At 58.7% G+C, this 19,728-nt stretch overlaps 3 protein-coding genes across 8 annotated transcripts in view; 1 reads left to right on the top strand and 2 right to left on the bottom strand.

Annotated features, from left to right (window-relative positions):
- Positions 1-41: 41 nt before the first annotated feature.
- On the top strand, positions 42-4,668 carry ERCC6L (ERCC excision repair 6 like, spindle assembly checkpoint helicase). Its single transcript, XM_041424352.1, has 2 exons — positions 42-494; positions 683-4,668. The coding sequence occupies exons 1-2, from the start codon at positions 439-441 to the stop codon at positions 4,476-4,478; spliced, it is 3,852 nt and encodes a 1,283-aa protein (XP_041280286.1). The 5' UTR covers positions 42-438; the 3' UTR covers positions 4,479-4,668.
- Positions 4,669-7,580: 2,912 nt separating this feature from the next.
- On the bottom strand, positions 7,581-9,097 carry PIN4 (peptidylprolyl cis/trans isomerase, NIMA-interacting 4). Its single transcript, XM_041424293.1, has 4 exons — positions 8,468-9,097; positions 8,138-8,205; positions 7,903-8,022; positions 7,581-7,756 (listed from the first exon to the last, which is right to left on the bottom strand). The coding sequence occupies exons 1-4, from the start codon at positions 8,505-8,507 to the stop codon at positions 7,598-7,600; spliced, it is 387 nt and encodes a 128-aa protein (XP_041280227.1). The 5' UTR covers positions 8,508-9,097; the 3' UTR covers positions 7,581-7,597.
- Positions 9,098-9,232: 135 nt separating this feature from the next.
- Positions 9,233-19,728, bottom strand: part of NHSL2 (NHS like 2) — a 28,492-nt gene continuing 17,996 nt past the window's right edge. For 3 of the 6 annotated variants that reach the window (XM_041424290.1, XM_041424291.1, XM_041424286.1), the window contains exons 2-8: positions 17,848-18,000; positions 16,913-17,049; positions 16,618-16,822; positions 15,612-15,743; positions 12,325-14,514; positions 12,096-12,228; positions 9,233-11,774 (exon numbers count right to left, since the gene is read on the bottom strand). In XM_041424290.1, the coding sequence (XP_041280224.1) occupies positions 11,462-11,774; positions 12,096-12,228; positions 12,325-14,514; positions 15,612-15,743; positions 16,618-16,822; positions 16,913-17,049; positions 17,848-18,000 (3,263 nt within the window). In that variant the 3' untranslated portion in view covers positions 9,233-11,461. The remainder of the gene's footprint in view (positions 11,775-12,095; positions 12,229-12,324; positions 14,515-15,611; positions 15,744-16,617; positions 16,823-16,912; positions 17,050-17,847; positions 18,001-19,728) is intronic. The other 3 variants (XM_041424292.1, XM_041424288.1, XM_041424289.1) reach the window with 2 other exon arrangements.

The raw sequence follows: 19,728 nt of genomic DNA, 5'->3' as shown, positions 1-19,728 counted from the left end.
TCCATGGCAGCGCTCGGTCTCCCGGCGACTCCGCGCTGGGCACTGGCGCGGAGCAGAGCGGCGCCCGCCGCCGCCGCCGCGCCCTCTGCTGGCGGGAGGCCCCCACCGCCCGCGCCCCTGACGCGCGCCGATTGCGCGGCAGGAACTGGGAGTGCACCGGGGGCGGGGGAACTTGTGGATCTGCCGGGCTCCCCCTGGATGTCCTGTACCTCGTTTCCCACCGTGCGGCAGGAAAAGCACCGGCCGGGACCGGTACCCGACCCGGTATTGCCCCAAACCGGGAGGAGGTGTGCCGGGAGGAGGTGCGGGCAGCGCTCGACCCCACCCCTTTGCTCCCGCCCCCGGCGTTGATTGGCTGTGGGCGCTATTGATTTACATGTAGCGCGGTGCAGGCCGGGAAGAGCCGGGTTTGAAGCGCAGGGCGGCAGCGCTGGCGCCATGGCCGCCCCTGGGCCGGGGGAGGTGGCGGCGGAGGAAGAGGAGCGGTACCGGGGGTGAGCGGGGACGGGGCTGAGCGGCTGGGAGGCTGCGGGGGGCCTCGGGCCGGGCCGGGCCGGGTCGGGTCGGGTCGGGCCGGGCCGGGCCGGGTCGGGTCGGGTCGGGTCGGGTCGGGCCGGGGCGGGCCGGCACTCCTGGGTGTAGCCCGGGCCTGGCCACCCGGTACTCACGGTGACTCCCACAGGCTCGTGACGAGCGCGAAGGCGGCGGCGGCCGACGGGGACCTGGAAGAGGCGCTGCGGCTGTTCCGGCTGGCGGCTGCCATCCGCCCCAGCGAGAAGCTGAAGGGCCGCATGCAGCGGGTGCAGGAGGCACTGGCGGCGGCGGAGCAGGAGCAGCAGGAGGAGGAGGAGGAGGAGGGCTTCGTGGACGTGTGCGGCAGCGGCCTGCTGATCTACGGGGAGATGCACAGGAAGCTGTTCCAGCACCAGCGGGAAGGTGTTGCGTTCCTGTACCGCCTGCACCGGGAGGGCAAGCCTGGTGGCATCCTGGCGGATGACATGGGCCTGGGCAAGACCATCCAGGTGATCGCCTTCCTCTCGGGTATGTTCGATGCCGAGCTCATCCAGCATGTCCTGCTCATCATGCCCACCACCCTGGTCAGCAGCTGGCTGGCCGAGTTCGCTCGCTGGACCCCCGGCCTACGCGTCAAGGAGTTCCATGGCACCAGCAAGACAGAGCGCACCAGGAACCTGGAGAGGGTCCAAAGGAAGAATGGCATCATCATCACGAGCTACCAGATGCTCATTAACAATTGGAAGCAGCTGGCCAGCCGCCACGAGCAGGAGTTTGTCTGGGACTATATCATTCTCGACGAAGCACATAAGATCAAGTGCCCATCAAACAAGACAACCAAGTGTGTGTATGCAATCCCGGCCCAGTACCGCATCCTGCTTACAGGCACCCCTGTGCAGAACAACCTGCGGGAAATGTGGTCCTTGTTTGACTTTGCCTGTCAAGGCTCCCTTTTGGGAACTGCCAAAACATTTAAAATGGAATATGAGAATCCCATTACCAGGGCAAGGGAGAAGGATGCAACTCCAGGTGAGAAAGCACTGGGGCTAAAGATATCAGAGAATCTCATGGCAATTATAAAGCCCTATTTCCTCAGAAGGACCAAGGAAGACATCAAAAGCTATCTTGCTGATAAAGCTGATGCTCCTTTTCCTGAGGATCCAAGTGAGAACAAGGCTCCTGTCATGCCATCTCTCACTAGGAAAAATGACTTTGTTGTGTGGGTGTACCTGGCACCGGTGCAGGAAGAAATCTACAGGAACTTTCTCTGCCTGGATCATGTGAAGGAAGTACTGATGATGACCCGATCGCCTTTGGCTGAGCTGACAGTCCTGAAGAAACTCTGTGACCACCCCAGGCTTCTGTCTACGAGAGCCTGTATCCAGCTGGGCTTGGAAGATCAGGTGGGCTCCGAACAGGATTACAGGATGGAAGCAGGTATGTTTTCAGGCATGAACAAAATAGATCATCTCTCTGATGAGACTGTGATCCAGGAGTCTGGGAAGATGCAGTTCCTTGTGGGACTGCTGGAACGGCTGAGAGAAGAGGGACACCGAACCCTGGTGTTCTCACAGTCGAGGAAGATGCTGGATATCATAGAGCTCGTTCTGTCTCGCCGACAATTCCAGATCCTGCGCATTGACGGCACAGTGACGCACCTGACGGAGCGGGAGCGGCGCATCAACGCCTTCCAGAGCAGCACCGACTACTCTGTCTTCCTGCTCACCACACAGGTTGGGGGTGTCGGCATAACCTTGACAGCAGCCAGCCGAGTGGTAATCTTTGATCCCAGCTGGAATCCAGCAACCGATGCTCAGGCTGTGGACAGAGCTTACAGAATTGGGCAAAAAGAGAACGTAGTGATTTACAGACTGATCACCTGCGGCACCGTGGAAGAGAAGATATACAGGCGGCAGGTATTCAAGGACTCATTAATCAGACAGACCACCGGTGACAAAAAGAACCCGTTCCGTTATTTCTCCAAACAGGAACTAAGGGAGCTGTTCACGTTGGAAGATACTCGGATGTCTGCAACTCAGATCCAGCTGCAGTCCTTGCACGCCATGCAAAGGAAGTCTGACCTGCAGCTCGATGAACACCTTGCTTACCTGCATTCCCTGGCAATGTTTGGTATTTCTGACCACGACCTGATCTACACAAGGGAGATAGCTCATGAGGAGCAGGTGGAGAGCGAGGAAGCCCATCAGTATATCCAGCGGAGGGTACAGAAAGCCCACGAGCTGGTTCAGTTGGAGTCCCAGCTCAGAGATCAGAGGATGGAGGGGATCAGAAATGCTTGTGAAGAGAAGTGGCAAAGACCATCGGGATCAGTTTCCAGGCCAAAGAAGTTGTCTCCAGGGTTGAATGACAAAAATAACTTTGTTTCACCACCAATAACTGACGTACATGAAAAAGACCAAGTTATTGATCTTAGAGAGGATGAAGAGGTCCAGGTGCTTGATGTCAGCTCCAGAATGACAACTCTAACTGTTGCTGACTTGGATGAAGAGCAACTGGCACAAGGTGTGTCCAGTATGGAGACAGAAGTGCTCAATATCAGCAAGGCAGCAGAACAATCTGATCTACAAGAATCTGAGCAAGATCCTGAATCTAGCATTACACCATCATCCCCTGCACTCGAGAAAGAGAGTCAGAGCCTCCAAGAGAAACAGCATTCACAGATACATTCAGACAGCTCGGCCAAGGCAAGGAATGACCAGTCTTGGCATTGTCACAATTCCTCCGATTCTGGCATGGCTGACGACCGTAGAAGTGAGGCAGAATTGTCAGTTCAGCTACTTGACCCACACGCTGCCCTGGGGACAGAGCAGAACAATTTTCCTGAGCCAGCTTCTGCAGTGCTGAGTTTATCAAATGCTATGCCAGAAATCAATGCTGAGCTCCACAAGTCTCACGTGTTGGAAGACAGCTTGGAGGGTACATCTGCTCCTTCTTCCTTCCAGGATCAAGTTGACTTCAATCTGGTTTTGGAAGAGTCTGAAGAGGAATGCCAGGATGCCTCAAATAGAGGAGGATCAGGGGAACACCCTGAGAAGGACAGCTTACAACTCCAGTCAGAAAGCTTGTGTAAATCTCCAGACAAAGAATCTCCAAACAAAACTTGGCCAAGTGAGACCAGTAGCCATGGCAAACCCTGTCCCACAGCTGAGGAAGAGCCAAATGCCTCCCTGCAAGGGAGTAAATCGTTGGAGGAAAGCAGTGGTCTCTTTACTTTTAGTAGGAAGAAACGCTTAAACAGAATTGCTTCAGACAGTGAGAGTGAAGAGCAGCCTGAACAAGTGGCCTCCTCTCCCTTCGACAGCATTCGGCATGGACTTCTGGAAGGAATTAGCGCTTCCACCCCTAAACATGACACAAGAGCTAAAGCCATCTTTTCTCCCCAACTAAATAACAGTGGAAACAGGTCTAATGCTTCCAGGTGCTCGTTCATCAGCAGGTTGGTAGATGAGGTGGAGGATATTGGGGAAATCATGGGCACCACTGATGAAGAAGATGATGATGATGGTGATGAGGAGCAAGATGGGCTTGTGGAAGACAAAGCTGAGGAGTGCACTGGGGAATCTGCTGAGCCTGAAGAAGAACCTAATGGAGAAACACTTGATACAAGTGAAGAGTCCTCCCACACAGACAACGTGGAATCTGAGCAGTCTGAGGCAGAGGAGATGGAATCATCTCAGGAGGAATCCACAGGTGACACTGAGCTCCAGTCAGGCGAGCAGGTTGACTACTTCACCCAGGAAAGCAGCTCTGAAAAGGCCATTGGGCAGAGTTCCTCTCCTGCTGCAGATTATGACACTTTGGTACACAGTGGGAAGAAACTTCAGAATGATGGAAAACTCCAGGAAGCTTTGGACTGCTTCGTGCAAGCTCTTGACATAAAAAGTGGAGATCCTGAAGTTATGCGTCTGACTCTCAACTTGTACAAACAGTTGGCCCAGAAGTGACATGTGTATGGCTCTGTGAAGAGAGTCTGGCTGTTCCTTTTTACCCTATGTCTACACCACAGCCCTGGGATCTGTCAGCCAGCTCCAGGCTGGTGCCTGCCATATACTTGTGTGCCTTCAGCACCTCCTGCTTGAGGAAACAGCCCAAACATCCAGATGTTGGATGCTGGGGAGGGAACTTCACTGTGGAGTCAACTCACAAAGGTTGAAATGGTTCATGTTCCTGTGTGACTATTCAATAAAAGAATGGTATTGTTGATGTCTAAGCCCAACTCTTATCAGTTTCTCTGGGTCTGGATTGAAGGCACTTGAGACGGTAGTTCATGTTCACAATCAGGTGTTTATTATTTCTTAACAGTGAAACAGCCTCACAACCATGAGTTCTGCAGCCTTTCATTAGCAAGGCACAAAAATGGCTAACTGTCTCTTGTTACAAGGTCTTTTAAGACTAAACTATCCAATTAAGAAAGGACACCTAGATTATTTTCCCTTTTAACCCAATCACTAATCCCTCAAAGCCTGCAATGCGGACTTTTGTGCCCAATTACAAAATGCCACCCAAACCCATGAAGAAGGAAGAAGAAGGTAAAGAACAACCTGCCTCCACCCTAAAACCTCCACCTTGCTTCATATTTATTTCTATATTCTAAGACCCCAAACTCTAAGTTTCCCACTCTGTGATATTACACACTTCTAACCAACTACAGCCATAATCCCAGTGCTATTAATCAATTTTGGAAGTCTTCTCCACAGCCTCAGGTCAATTGCCGTGTTCTCTTGTGGGTCTGTGCCTTTAAGCACAGAAAGTTTAAAATTCTCAGCATCTAGGATTCCAACACCTCTCCATGCTGGGAGCCCTGAAACCTTTCTACCTTCCAGGTTTTGCTGCTCCTCTCCCCTGAGAAGATGGGGACAGTACAGTCCCATGGCCACTGTACAGCCCAGCTCTGTGGTGCTGCAGTTCCTCCCTCCTTCGGGTTTTAAATAAGCCAATTTGGGTGCCTTACAGACCTTCCAGTTCCAACCCCTGCCACAAGCAAGGACTTCTTCCACTAGACCAGGTTGCTGGTCCAGGTGACCTGGTCTTGAAACACTTCCATGGATGGGGCAGCCACAGGTTCTCTGGGCAACCTGTGCCAGTGTTTTATCACTCTCACCAGAAAGAATTTCTTCCCAATAGCTCTTCTAACCCTGCCCTCTGTCAGTCTGAATCCATTACTCTGTATCTTGTCATCCCAGTTCTGGATAGAGTCCCTCTCTGGCTCCCTTGTAGGCCCTTTCACATACTGAAATGTGCTATGAGGCGTCCACACAACCTTCCCCAGGCTGAACAGCCTGAAAAGCCCCAACTCTCTCAGCCTTTTTTCACAGGGGAGATGCCCCAGTCCTCTTACCGACTTCATGGCCTCTTCTGGACTTGCTCCAACAGTTCCATGTCCTTCTTGTGCTGGGGGCCCCAGAACTATGTGCAGGACTCTAGGCAGGATCTTGGGAGTGCAGAGTAGTCCTGCTGCCTGTATTCCTTTGTGTGCAGCCCAGGACATAGGAGGTTTCTGGGCTGGGAATGCTCACTGCTGGCTCATGGTTTTTCATGAGTTTTTTTTTTTAACTATCACCCCAAAGCCCTTCTCCCAGGGCTGCTCTCAATCCCTTCTCTGCCCCTTCTGTAGCTGTGCCTGAAAATGTTCTGACCCAGGTGTAGAACCTTGTACTTTTCACGTGTTCCCATCTCTCCAGCCTGTCCAGGTCCCTCTGGATCCATCCTTCCTTTCCAGTGTGTGACCACACCACACAGCTCAGTGTTGTCAGCAAACTGGCTGAGTGCCTCAATCCCACAAACCAGCAGTTTAAAAGCTCCTGATTCTGGCTTTCAGTGACTGCCCCTCACCAACACAACCTGTCTGGTGTGTTGGTCACTGGGCTCATCCTGCCAGTCTCACCTGGTAACAGCACAGCAGCAGATACAGATGTTTCCTTGTGCCATGGCATTGCCTTCTGCAATGCTACGCTGTAGCACAGGACACCACACCTGGCTGAGCTGTGCAGTTTGGGAGAGGAGCTCTTTGTATTTGGAACCAGAGCAAACACAGCAGATTCTGCTGGTGCAGTTGTCTTAATGTGTTTTTGCCAAAAGAAAGAACAGGGCTCTGTTAGCTGGAAACAAGTGGTTTATTAACAAAACACCATTACATGGGGCAGTGTCTGCTCTGGGCAGCCTGTCTGCCCTCCACTGCAAGCCATTCCTTGGCTTCTCTGAGAGTTCCATACTCAGCAAAACCAACACCCTGAAAAGGGAGGGAAGACCTTTTCTTCTTTGATGTTTCCTCCTCATCTCTGAGCTCTGTGCATGGTGCTCACCTTAAACAAAGCTGGTGCCTGTTGCTGGAGCTGTAGCTGGTTCGGGGGGCTCTGTGGGCAGGAAGGGGACCATGGCTCTGGGCTGGATTCCTGAGATGGCAGGAATCTTGCTGGGCTGCTTCCCTTGCACACCCCACAGCACAGGGGAGAGCAGGAAGTGGCACACAAGTATCTAGTGACTTTTTTTCTTATCCAAACCTGTGTTATCCAGTTTCTTCCCCCAGCTCTGAGTGGGCAAGATGGAGCGGTAGGAAGAGATGAGTCTGCACTCAGGCGAGCTCTTCCTCGCCTCTTACCCCCAGCTCTCTTCCCTGCCTGGCCTGACCCAGCTCCAGTGTTACCCACCCTCCACTGAAGGGACTGTTCTGCAGCTCTGGAGCACAAACTGCACCATGTGAGCTGTCTGCATCCTCCTGGGGAGGATGGAGATGGAGACCAAGCCCTGGGGACCCCTCTGTCCCTTTCTGCATAATTTCTGTTTGCAGATAAAAACCTGGGCACCTCATTCTGCTGAGAGACCATTATCTCCACAGATGTGGAGAAGCAAGAGGCTGGCCTGCCAAGCAACAAAGACTTCAACATCTATAAAAGGCTCTTGTTTCACCCTTCCCAGGGACACTTTACCTCTCCAGGCAGGGCCCTGCTCTGCTAGCACAGCTGCCTCCAGGCATGTTGCTGGTTATGCCCAACTTGCTCCAAGGCCAAGGTGTCTGGGACTCAGGATTGAAGCAGTCAACAAGGTCATAATGGTCATTCACATTTTATTTTCTGCCTTCCACCATGATAATATGGTATCCGAACTTGGTCTTGACGGGAGGGTCTGTGTACACGGGCTTGTCCATGCTGCTCACAGGCAGGGCAAATGCTGCCTCCTGGAATGGTCCCACCATGGAGCCTCTGGTCATCCAGCCCAGATCACCCTGCAGCAAGGGACCGTCGGGGTTAAGCTCTGAGACTCAGAGCAGGGAGGGTGGGTGATGTGGCAGTGGGACAGGTCCTGCTGGTGAGAGCAGGACCCAGGCTCCTGCAGCCCCACTGCCCTATCCCGGGCGCAGCACTCACTCACCCCTTGCCTGGCCTTGTCTTCGCTGTACTGTGCTGCCACCTCGCTAAAGCGCTGTCCGGACTTCAGCTTCTCCATGGCCTCCATGGCCCGGCCGTGCTTCTCGCACAGGATGTGCCGAACCTGGAGGGGCGGACAGCGGGGCTGTGGCGAGCGGGGCCGGCGGGCGGGACGAGCCTGCAGGTGCTGGGGCGGAGAGCCCGCACCCTGCCTGGTCCCCGACGCCCCCCGCGCTCACCTTGACGGCGCTGCCGCCTCCCTTCGGGCCCTGTGCTTTGCCCTCGCTGCTGCTGCCGCTGTCGCCGCCTGTGAACCGAGCACCCTGACACCGGCCCGCTCCCCGCCGACCCTGCCGGGCTCTGAGACCAGCTTGGCCCCCACCGCCCCCGAGCCCCCGCCCGGTCGGTGCCGGTGCCGCTCCAGAACCCCCGCCCGGCCGGTCCCGGTGCCGCTCCAGAACCCCCGCCCGGCCGGTCCCGGTGCCGCCCCAGAACCCCCGCCCGGCCGGTCCCGGTGCCGCCCCAGAAGCCCCGCCCGGCCGGTCCCGGTGCTGCTTAGCCCCGCTCACCCTTCCCGGCTTTGCCGCCGCCTTTCCCTTTGGGCGCCATCTTGCCGCCGTCAGGCCCCCGCGCCGCTCACTCCACGCCGGGCCGGACCGCCCCTGCCCCGCCCCGAGGTCCCCGGCTGCCCGCACGGTGTCGGCGTGGAGCGGCCGGGCGGGGCCGAGCCCGGCGGGGGCCGCGGGCTACGGGGCTGCGGCATACGGGGTTGTGCCCGCCCGGACGAGGGTGGACCCACCGGGCACACAGGGCAGCGTTCGGCATCCGCGGCCGTACCCAGCGCCCGCCCAGGGCTGTCCCCAACACTGAGGGCTGTCGCCCTCGTCCATCCCACCGGCCCCAGGATTCCAAGCCCAGTCCCAGTCCACCCCTCCCCACTTCCAGTCCTCCCCGCGGCCTGTACCCAGGGCCACGGCTGTCCCCAGCTCGTCCCCAGCACGAGGGCTGACCCCAGCAGTCTCCCCGGCCTGTTCTGTCCCTCTCATCCTCCCCACCTGCCCCCGGGACGCCCAGTCCATCTGCAGCCCCTCACACCATCCCCGGACCCCGCTCCGGCCTGTCCCCAGTGCCCAGCCTGGGCAGTCCCTGACACCTCACGGTGTCCCTGCGGCCCCCCGCCCCAGAGCCACTGGGGACACAGGAGTGCGTGGCAGACGTAGTGAGAAGTCCCAGCTAATGGGGCCGGTTCCCCTCGAGTCACCCAGGGCTGTCAGGGGGTGCCCACCTCCCCAGCCCCGGTCCCTTGGCAGCCCAAAGAAGCACAGGCACAGGCAGGCAGCAGGGAGCACTTTACCAAGCTGGCGAGATAAGAAGTACAACATTCCATAGTTGGCACCTTGGCGGCCCCCACCCCGGGACAGGGCTGTCCTGCCAGCCGGACTCTTCCCGGGAACCCACTGCCTTCCCAGCGGAACAGCCGCAGTCAGAGGGAGCAGGGAGCGAGCGGCCAGAGATGAGCACTCAGCCAGGAAGAGCCCCAGGAAGAGCACGTTCCTCCGGCCAGGGAAATTAGGATCTCCATCCCATGGCCAATCTCTGTCCCACAGCTGCTCTCTGGCCCACTTGGGTATTTCACCCCAGCAGCATTGGCTACTCCAGCTGCCTACTCCAGTTGCCAGTGGTGCTGGGGTTGTTGCAGGGGGGTCCCTGCCCCGTGCTTGCCCCCAGCCCCCTTTGCTGACTCTGTCCCTGGTTTCCTGAGCAGTCATGTGCAAAATGTACCGGTCCCCAGAGCTTCCCAAGCTGTGCCCTGGTCCCATCCTGCACCAGCACCCTGCCATTGGCTGTGGCCACGGGATGGTGATGAAATGTGGACATTCATTAGAGCTTTTTTGTGATTTTTTTTTCCTGAGTTTCTCAGCCTGGCTCTTAATTACAGGCTTAAATCTGCAGCCCTGGGAGAGGAAAGAGAGAGATGGGTGAGTACCAGGAAGGAGGAGAGGGGAACCCACTGGATCCTCAGTGGGATCAGATCCAGGATGGTGGCAATGATGGGGAAGTGTTTGCCCGGGCTGTGCTCCCAGGGATGCAGAGCTCCTGGTGGGGCAGAGACCCCCCAGAGCAGCCCAGGCCCCTCAGAGGGACAATTGAAGCACTGCTGTGGTGCCTTGCTGCTGCCTGGACCCACTGCACCGCTCCCCCTGCAGCACAGGAGGGTTGGAGTGTGTGGAAATACATCAAGAAATCAAGCAGAAATTTCCCTAAACACCCTGTTTTCTTGTCAGCTGCGGCTGGCCCTTCCTGTTTCTCTGGGTGTGCAGCCGTGCTCCTGTTCAGAGCTCGTGTTTCCTCCCTGCCCCGCCCCGAGCCCCACCACAGCCTCTGTTACTGGCTGCTGGGCCCCCGTGCTGGAGCCAGGCCAGGAAGAGGCAGCTGGGAACGAGGGGGACAAATCCCACCCAGGGACGTGCAAACCCTCTTCCATAGCCCCGTGGACATGACCTGATGGCACGTGTCTCACTCGGCCTTGCTCAGCTCCCTGGTGGCCAGTGGGCACAGGTGAGTGGTGGGCAACCCTGGGGGGACCCAGGTGTCACCAGGGAGGTGGCTCAGGTGATGTCCATCTGGATTCCAGCCACCATCTCGATAGCATCTCAGGACCTCTGGTGGCCAAGGCAGTAGGAGAAGTTGTCGCAGGGTCTGTCGTGGAGATGCAGGAGGCAGAGCTGGGGACGAGCTTCCTTTGCATGGCACAGCACCCTCATTGCCCCAGTTGGCAGCTGGGTGCGGGACCCCCGGCATGGGGGCTGGCAGGGAGTGGGGTGGCTGCCAGACCCCCTGTGCACTGAGGCCAGGGGGACTGGCAGTGGAGGTGACCCCAGGGTTTGTTTTTGGACTGAGAGCTGAGGAGCTCCAAAATGCAGCATTTTGGGGGCTTTCAAGGGGTGGGGGTTTGGCTTGAGGTGGTGGCGCTGGCTACGGACGCCAGGTGCCAGTTCCCTGTGTGACAGGGAGGATGCTCAGGGCAATGACAGGGAACCTCCTGTGAATCTTCAAAAGCAGCCGCAGATCCAGCCGAACCCCTGGCATCTTTCCAAAGTGCATCTGTGTGTCCAGCTGAATTCAATTAGGGGATCTCTGCATGGGAAACTCAAGGTACAATGTCAAAGGGTAGAGAATCAAACATCACCATTGTGCATTAGAAAATCTGTTTAAAGTACCACATGCCAAAGGGACCAAAGAGTCTCAAGCTGCTTTCCTGCGGGCATGGGGCAACTCCAGGGGCTGTGATCCTGTTCTGCTTCCTGGGCAGGTGCCTTCAATCCCAGGAGCTGGCTCAGCCAGGGCCAGTTCCAGCCACTTCCCTCGTGGAAAGGGCCCAGATTTATGACAGCTTTGGGTCCAGCCACTGCCTTTCTGCCAGCAGCTCTCCAAGTAAGGAACAAAAGCTGAAGAACCCCCAAGCAGGATACAGGGGCTCCCCAGCATCCAGGACAGCCCTTTGCAGCAGCGCTCCGTCTGCAGCCATCACCACCCCTCCAGCTGGAGGGGCCCCTGTGTGGTCAGGGCTGGCTTTTGGGGCTGTTTGCACCGTCCAGCTCAGGGGCAAACTCTGTGATAACCCTCCGGGCCAGCGGGTTCGTGGTCTTGAGCAGTTCGGCGGCAGATGGCCGAGTACCAGGGCTTGTTTTACTGCTCTTCTTCTGGAGCAGAGCTTTAAAATCCTCATTCCTGCTGGAAGACTTCCCACTGCTGCTCGCTGCTGCCAGAGACTCGCCAGCTGGGGAGCCTGAAGTCTTTACAGGTGAGTGGGAGGTGGGTCGGCTGCTGAAGGTGTCACCAGGCTCTTTCCGCCCCAAGACCTTCCTCTTGGACCTAGGCACCAAAGGGACACGGGTGGGAGCAGTCTGGGGCTGGGGTGAGGTCCCAGAGAGAGCAGCATGGTAGTGCCCAGCCTGCTCTGCTGGGGCAAGGTGACAACATGAGCATGGCAGGTGGTGCTCATGGCAGGTAGGACTAATCTGGACCCTCCTTGCTGGTTGCACTCTGCTCAAGGTAGCAGCAACTGGGTTGTCCCCAAGGATGAACATTGACCCCAGTATGGAAAATGGAGCTGTCATGGTGGAGGGACACTACACCCAGAGCTGTGACAGTGGGCGCAGGGGCTGTCGTCTCCAGTGTGTGCACCAGCCTTACCTGTGGATCACCGTGAAGAGATCCTCCGTAGTGCGGGATGTTGTGAACACCTCATCGTCCTCCTCCACGATGGACTCAGCCGTCTTGTCGCTGGCAAAATTCTTCTCTTCCGTGCCGGCTTCTGCTGAGCTGCCTGTGGGCAGGGAGAAGACAGCAGTGATTCCCCTGTGCTGGATGGGGAACCCTTATCCATGGGGTGATCCCACCACAGGGGCGGAGAGACCCTCACCTTGCTCTGAGTCAGGCTTGCTGGCAGGCGTAGTGCCCACAGCCTTGGGGGATGGTGGATCCTCAGCGTCAGGGTCACAGCAGGTGGGGTCAGTGTCCAGGGTGATGATGGGGCTGGGGGTGGGTGGCAGGTCCCTCACACCAGCTCCCAGCTGTGCTGGGGCTGGGATGAGCGGCAGGTACAGCACGCTGGGCTTTTTGGGCACTGGGGGGGGCACCTTGGCCTTCCTGCGCTCCACCTCAGCACCACTCCGCTCTGGCCGCAGCTCGTCTAGGCTGCCCTGTGAGAGTCGCCGGGGCCCCGCTGGGGTCAGGGACAAGTGGGGCTCCCCCAGACCCCTCCTCAGCTCCCCTCTCCGCAGCACCACGAAGGCATCATGTGCCAGCCCCTTCTCCTTGGCGGTAGTGCCTGGTGGGGATTTGGAGGACAGAGGACCCTCCTCCTGCAGAACTGGGGGCTTAGGCAGGATGCACAGGGGGCGCCTGGCCAGTGGTGGCTTCTCTGCCACGGGTGGCTTCACTTTTCTCTCCGGCCCTGGGCAGGGGACATGTGCTGGCTCCTCTGTGTGCTCTGGGCCATCAGCATTGTCCTCTGGCTCTGAGCGGCTGATGGAGCGGAGGCGGACAGAGCGCAGGTCAGACTGTGTCACCACGGGCATGATGGGTGTGATGGGACTGGTCTTCTGGGCCAGCTTGCTGCCAAAGGTGGAGTCAGAGTGGTGCCGGCTGACCTTAGTCTTCCCCTTCAGGGAGATCTTCAGCCCTGAGAGGTCAAGGTGGGCGGGTGGAGTCAGTGGGAGGTCAAAGGACAGCCTGCCCTTGGGACTCCTCTCCATGGGGGACGTGGGGGGCAGAGAGGATTTCCTCTCGGGGACCAGTGGCCTCACACGCACCTGGTGTGGGGAGTGCCCAAGGATGGTGGAGGTGGGTACGGTGGGGGTTGGGGTCTCCGACTGACTGGAGTACCCACTGGACGGGGACATCAGCCCTGTGGGCCTGCCTGGTGAGGAAGTCTTGAGGTCTGCCTCGGCAGAGAGCTGGGAGGGCGTCGTGGCCCTGGACACTGAAGGGGACATGAGGGACTCAGAGCTGCCCCGTGTCTTGGCACACTCAACAGCTGTGGTCCCTGTGGTTGTGCTTGAGCCAGAGAGGGACTGGTAGGGATCACTGCCAGCCCTCCAGTCTGTGAGATGCCACTGGTGTGGGGCAGCTGCGCTGTTGGGCTCTCTGCCTGCACTCCCCTGGGGGTCGGTGTGCACCAGCCGGTGACCCTGGAGCTCTGGTGGGATGCACAGGCTCTTGGGCCGCTGGTCCTTGGGCAGTGCCGCACTGAGCCCCACATCACCGTCCTGCCCCTCTTTGATCAGCGAGACGCTGCGTGTGGGTGGCGAGGGCTTCTTCTTGGCCTTCTTCAGGGAGATGCTCTTGGAGCGCCGCCGCCGCTGCCCCTCAGGCTCCAGCCCCAGGGAGATGTTGTCAGTGCTGGTGCTGCCCTCGGAGCTAGCGCTGGGGTAGCCCAGGGCATAGTTGGCGCTGCCCCGACGGGTCTCAGCATATGCAATGTCCACAGAGCAGAGGGACCCTGAGTCAGTGGGCACTGACAGTGACCGCTCACGGAACCGGCACCCTGCCCGCTCCACCTCCAGCTGTGCTGGCCCTGCTGCTGGCTCCAGCTCCTCTCCGCTTCCCGGCAAGAAATTCCCCTTGGCTCCCTGGATGCACCCAGAGCTGGGGGGGGAAGCAGGCACTGGGCCAGAGAAAAAGCTGGGCCCATTGCTGCCCATGCACTCTTCTGTGGCACTGAAGAAGGAGGTGGAGGCGGCAGGTGAACCTGGGCTGGGCGATGGGACGAAGCCGCCTGGCGAGGTGCAGGTGGGCCCCTTGCCTGGGCCGGGGGTGAGGTTGGCGGGGCTCCCATAACTCAGGGGGGTCGAGGGTGGAGAAAAAGGGGTGCCCTGTGTCCCATTGCAGGCACTGGCACAGGAGTTGGTTGCCCCATCCATGGCAGCAGGTGGCTGGCAGCAGCGCGCCCCAAGGTCACTGAAGGTCTTCCTCAGTGGGGCTGAGAGGGGTGGACGAGGGCTGATCTCCTGGAGCGTCGTTCCCCTGCTTGTGGTCTCAGGCACAAAGCTGCAGGACAGGGACTCACCGATGGGTGTGTGTGTGCTGGATGTGGGGCCGTTGGCGCTGCCTGCGGGGAGAGACACAGCCTGGTGAGCACTATCCTGGCTCCCTCACAGGGATGTAGCCCTGCTCTGCCTGCTGTTGCAGCCCACGGCCAGTCTTGAGGCTGCATCTCTGCCCAGGCATAAAATGTGGATCTGTTGGCTGGAATGTGCCATGGACAAATAAACAGCCATGGCAGGAGGCTCTACCCATGGGGACATCAGTCCCATGGCAACCAAAGTGTTGCCCTGGTGTGCTGCTCCATGGTGGGGACACAGATGCGGTTCAGGAGGAACCAGGTCAGGAATCGCCAGCTGGGACAGGGAGGGACATGGTGGCTCACAGTGCCACCTCATCACAGGAGCCAGCAACCCTGCTCTGAACACCCCTAGCAGACAGGGATGCTCAAGGCTGTGGTGGGCTGAGATCTGACTGACACCAAGGAGGAGCTGTGACCATCCTGTTGATGGTCTGACCACTGTCATGGGAAGAAACCTTCCTCCTACCCCATGAAAACTGCCTTGGAGCAGCTGCTGCCATGGCTTCTCCCCCTGTCTGTACCTGCCTCCAGAGAGAGGCTGGCTCTGATTTCTCTACACCTTCCATAGGGGACAACAGGACAAAGCCCCTGAGCCACAGTGGCTGCTGTTCCCAAGGGTCCAATGCCAGCCTGGAACACTCCAGGCACTCTCACATGCACTCCAGGCACTCTCACATGGCATGGCCAGCTCGCCAGCCCCAGCAAAGACCTGGCCAGGTGTGTGCCCCACAGCCACGGCACCCTGAGACACGGTCTGCCCATGGGGAAGGTGGTCACAGGGAGCTGTTGGAGCCGAGGCTGGATGACTCCCACCTCAGAATCCTGACTCAGGATGAAGGGGCTGTCCCTGATGCCATGCCAGTTGCAGGCCAGCCCAGTGTCACCAGTGAGTCCAGCACCTCAGAACCTTGGGAGGGCACAGAGTCAGTGTGATGCCTGCACCTCCCCGCGGTCCGGGTGTCCCCAGGAGCCCGTCTGTGCCTGGGCTGGCTGCCAGCCCCGGGATGGCTGTGCCACCATCAGGGCAGTTCTAGGGGTTGCCAGCCCTGCCCGGGTGCTGCCTGCGCGGTTCTTGCCGTCACCTTGGTCTCGCAGGGACAGGTTAGGGAATCCAATAATGGTCCGTCTACGCCGCAGGGTGGACTTTGGGTTCATCGCGGTCTCTGTGTTAAACAGGGAGTGACGAGCACTCGCGTGCCTAGCAAAGTGCTGCCCTGTAGCCAAAACAAACAGCGGTACGCTGTGGTGCCGGGAGCCGCTGCTGGGCCAGGAGCTCAGCCCCCTCCATCACCCGTGTTCTCTGTGTGTCCCCAGCCTGGGATGGTGACACAGGTGGGAGTGTGGGATGCAGGATGTGGACGGTGTGAGCCATGTGGGGTGAGCAGGGGGGAAATGGAGGCACGGTGGGAATGCTGCAGATGGAGGTGGGATTGATGGAAAGCCACAGAGACCAGCCCTGCACTGCGTCTGCGTTAGTGAGGCCGGGCCCCACACCACTGTGTTGAGCTAGACTGGGGATGGGTACATGAGGCATGGAGAGGGAAAAGGGACCAGTGTGGCCCTGGCACAGCTCTCCATGATGGAGGGAAAGTGCAGAGAGACACCTCTGCCCTGCAGAAGGGGCACCTCACCCAGCCACCAGCCCCCAACTCTGACCTGGGCCAGAGCATGGCACCTGCGTCTGCAAGGACTGGGCAGGATCGTGCTGCTGGGAGCTGCAGCCTGAGAGGATGAGCAGATGGACAGACAGGGGAGACAGGTGAGACAGGGTGCACAGTGTGTGGTAAGAGCCCGGGTGACAACAGACCTGGCTGGCTGGCCATGACATCAGGGATGTGAGACCTGCCAGCAGCATGCCCAGCAGACCAGATGCACAAAGCTGCAGATGGCACGAGAGATGGCTGGGAGTGATGGATGCCAGCATGGCCCTGCTGTCCCCTCTCTGCCCTGGTGCCCACCTAACCCACAGGAACACAGCTTGCAGCCACAGCTCCCTCCCACCACCCGTCCCCTGCCCCAGATGGCTGCGGGGGCGCATCTCTGCCTGCACCCCCTGTCCGCCCGCCTCGCCGTGGGGTGCTGCCCTACCGGAGACATTGATGGGGACAATGTTGGTCTGGATGGAGCTCGGCTGGTGCCACTGCTTCTCCTCCACAGGGGGCAAAGGGAAGGCCCTGGGCCAGGGGGGCTGCTTGTCCGGGCTGGTGGGGAGGCTCAGGGAGGTGTCAGGAGGCCGAGCACTGAGCACAGTGCTGCTGGTGGTCTCCTCTTCCGCCGTTCGCTGGCTCGGGGGCTACGGGGAGAAAGGCATATCAACCACTAAAGGGACAAGGGTGGAACACAAACAGGGACTTGCTGCCCACCCTACCACCTCAGAACTCACCATAAGCACGAACTCAAGGCGCTTGGCGGGTGGGGGTCGAGGTGATGGTTCAGGGGAGGTGTCGGGGGGCAGGTGACCAGCAGCACGGAAGGTCTGCCCAGTGACCCTGCTTTCGGTGTACTGCTCCTCATACTCCTCTGCAAGAAAAACGGCACCTGGGACCCCGCTCCTGCTGCCAGATCCCAGAACAGGGGGGCATGTGAAGGGACGGTGACTGTCCCCTCTGGCCTGCTGGCCATCCCTGCTCAGGACAGACAGCTCAGAAGGTGAGGAGGGGAGACCTCAAGGAGGGGAACTGAAGAAGTGCAAAGATGCCAGCAGCTTGCCCCACTCCTCCCGGGGTGCAGTCAGGTGATGTGGTGGGTCTCACTGGGAAACAGCCCCACTGGGGATAGCCAGGAACTCAGAGTGTCCCCATCCTGTAATTGTTGAGCTAATTAATGCTGGTGGCTGTGGACTGGCGGAAAGCAGGGCTGCTCAGGCTGACTTAATGAGATTACAAGCTGGGCTGCTGATCTCATCTGATGCTTGAGGAGCATCTGAGCCAGGGCCATGTGACAGCCTGGGCCAGAGACTGGAAGGAAACAAAATCACTGGCCACATCGATCAAGTTAGGCAGATTAGTGGTAGGTCCCTTATGCCCTCATGAGAACTGTGCTGTGTAGGGGCTCATGGGTGCCCTGGTGGCTCTACTGGCATCAGTGGCCCCAGCAGGCAATCCTGGTCCCACTTGCAGCCGTGACTTGGGAGCGGAGATCAGTGAGGGACTCCTGGAGGCTGGGACCCCCAGGACCCAACTCCTGTGGCCTGGTGAGGTCCAAGGAGTAGCTCAGACATGCGTGTGGGAGATGAGCTCACTTTCACAGTGGTCACCTAGCCCGGCAGCACCCACCCACCACCCTCACCCAGCGCACTTCAGCCCCTCTCCTTGCTACCTTGCAGCAAGCTCTGGAGGTTGAGCTGGGCCTCCTGGTGCAGCTGCTCCATGCCCGGTGGGCGCCCAGCTGCCAGGAAGACGTTCACAGGTTGCTGCCATGGCAGCTTGGCAGGGGCGGCTTTCTTGCTCTCGAGGTCCAGGTTAGAGGTGGCTGCAGGCAGGAGACAGTGGGGTCAGAGGCAGATGGGGGGCGGCTTCCCTGCAGGTGCTGCCGTGAGACAGTACCGTGCCAGCACAATGCTCATCCCACCCCAGCTCTCCAGGAATGCTGGGATGTGGCTGCATCCCACCCTGGCAGGCTGCTGCCTGCTGGGACCAGCCCTCAGTGCCGCCGCCACTTTGGGGGCTGGATGCTGTCCCTGAGGGCTGCCAAGAAGGGAGCTGGCTGAAATTGGGGAAGGAAGCCAGCCCTGCCACCCGTGCCTAACCGCGCCCGGGCGCAGGAAACGCTGCACACTCTGGTGGAGCAACATCCTGGCTGTGGAGGAGCAGAAGTTGCAACTGAAAGGCAGGAGCCAGGGACCTGCTGCTTCCATTGCACTGCAGCTCAGGGTTCACATGCCCTTCCCCAGCGTGGACACCCCCAAAGCTCTCCAGGGAAGGAAACCTCTTTGAGGATTGCTCAGACCCTCTGAAACATCCTGATGGGCGGAAAAGTCCCTGGGAGCAGGATCTGGGCTCAGCAGTGAACTGGCCCTGTGGGGAGCTGAGCGCTGCTCCCACAAACATGCTTTGCCATGGGAACACTGCAGCCCTGGCTGCACTGCTCTGATTGGAAGTGGGTTTGTACCTAGCACGCATTCAAGGGAGTGCCACCACTGGCACACTGCCTCCAAGGGCATCCACCCCCTGTCAGGCACAGAGTGGGTCTCCGTGAGCTTTACACAGTGATATGGATGACCAGGATCTCATCCCTGGATATTTAGGGCTCATCCTCCACTGCATGGTCTTGTCCCCATCCCCATCAGTTGAGATGCTCCGATTACCAGTGTGTGTGACAAACACTTCCCCTCTGCCACCTGCAGTGCAGTGCCTGGCCCCAGGACCACACTACTGCCCTGCTGCCAAAGCCTGCTCCATGCCAAGTCCCAGGTGAGGCAGCAAAAGCAATCCCACATACCTGGGAAGGGGAATGGCCCCAAAACAGGCGTGGGACCCCCAGCACAAGACACATTTCCCTCTGCCCCCATTGGTCAGGAAGCTGTAGTCCAGCTCATCTGCACTTCATTGTGAGCATCCCCCCTGCTGCTCATGGTGCCATTCTGCCCCCATGTGCCTTCCTGCCCCCAGATGCCCTCCTGCTCCTGTGCCCCTGGGTGCCCTCATGCCCACCCTTCCCCTAACTGATGGAGCCTGCACAACACCCAGCACCCCAAAGCAAGGTGCCATGTCCCCACCCTAGTTACTTTTACAATTTGTTTCCATAACGACGGGTCTTAACACTGGGTTTTTTTTCCTTTCTTTTTTTTCCATTCCTCCTCCTCTAAATAATTTGACTTGTTTCCATACCAACCAAGAGGTGTTGGGGTGTATGTGTGCATGTGTGTGCCATGCACAGGGCAAGGTTGGGCATCTGCCCAAAAACCTGACCCCAGTGCCAGGGGCAGAGACAACACCTTCCCCTCTGCAGACTCCAGACCCCACAATCTGCTGTTTTTGGCGAGTTGGGGGATCCAGTGCTACCCTGTCATTTCTGAGAACAGCCCAGTGATGCACCCCAAATCCTGGCTTGCTGCACCCCCTGCCTGGCTCACTCAGCCCCAGCCTTTGGCCTCAGCACAGCTGATGCTGCTCACCTTTTGCCCATATATCCCCCTGCAGCCACCCCCCACCAAGGGCTCAGGGACATCCTGAGCAGCCCCTGCTGCCCCTGCAGCTC

The sequence above is a fragment of the Onychostruthus taczanowskii genome, unplaced genomic scaffold, assembly GCF_017590055.1.
Source record: "Onychostruthus taczanowskii isolate IOZ18803 unplaced genomic scaffold, ASM1759005v1 scaffold81, whole genome shotgun sequence".
Classification (NCBI taxonomy): Eukaryota; Metazoa; Chordata; class Aves; order Passeriformes; family Passeridae; genus Onychostruthus; species Onychostruthus taczanowskii.
The sequence above is the reverse complement of the archived record's forward strand: the minus strand, read 5'-3'. Positions and strand labels throughout refer to the sequence as shown.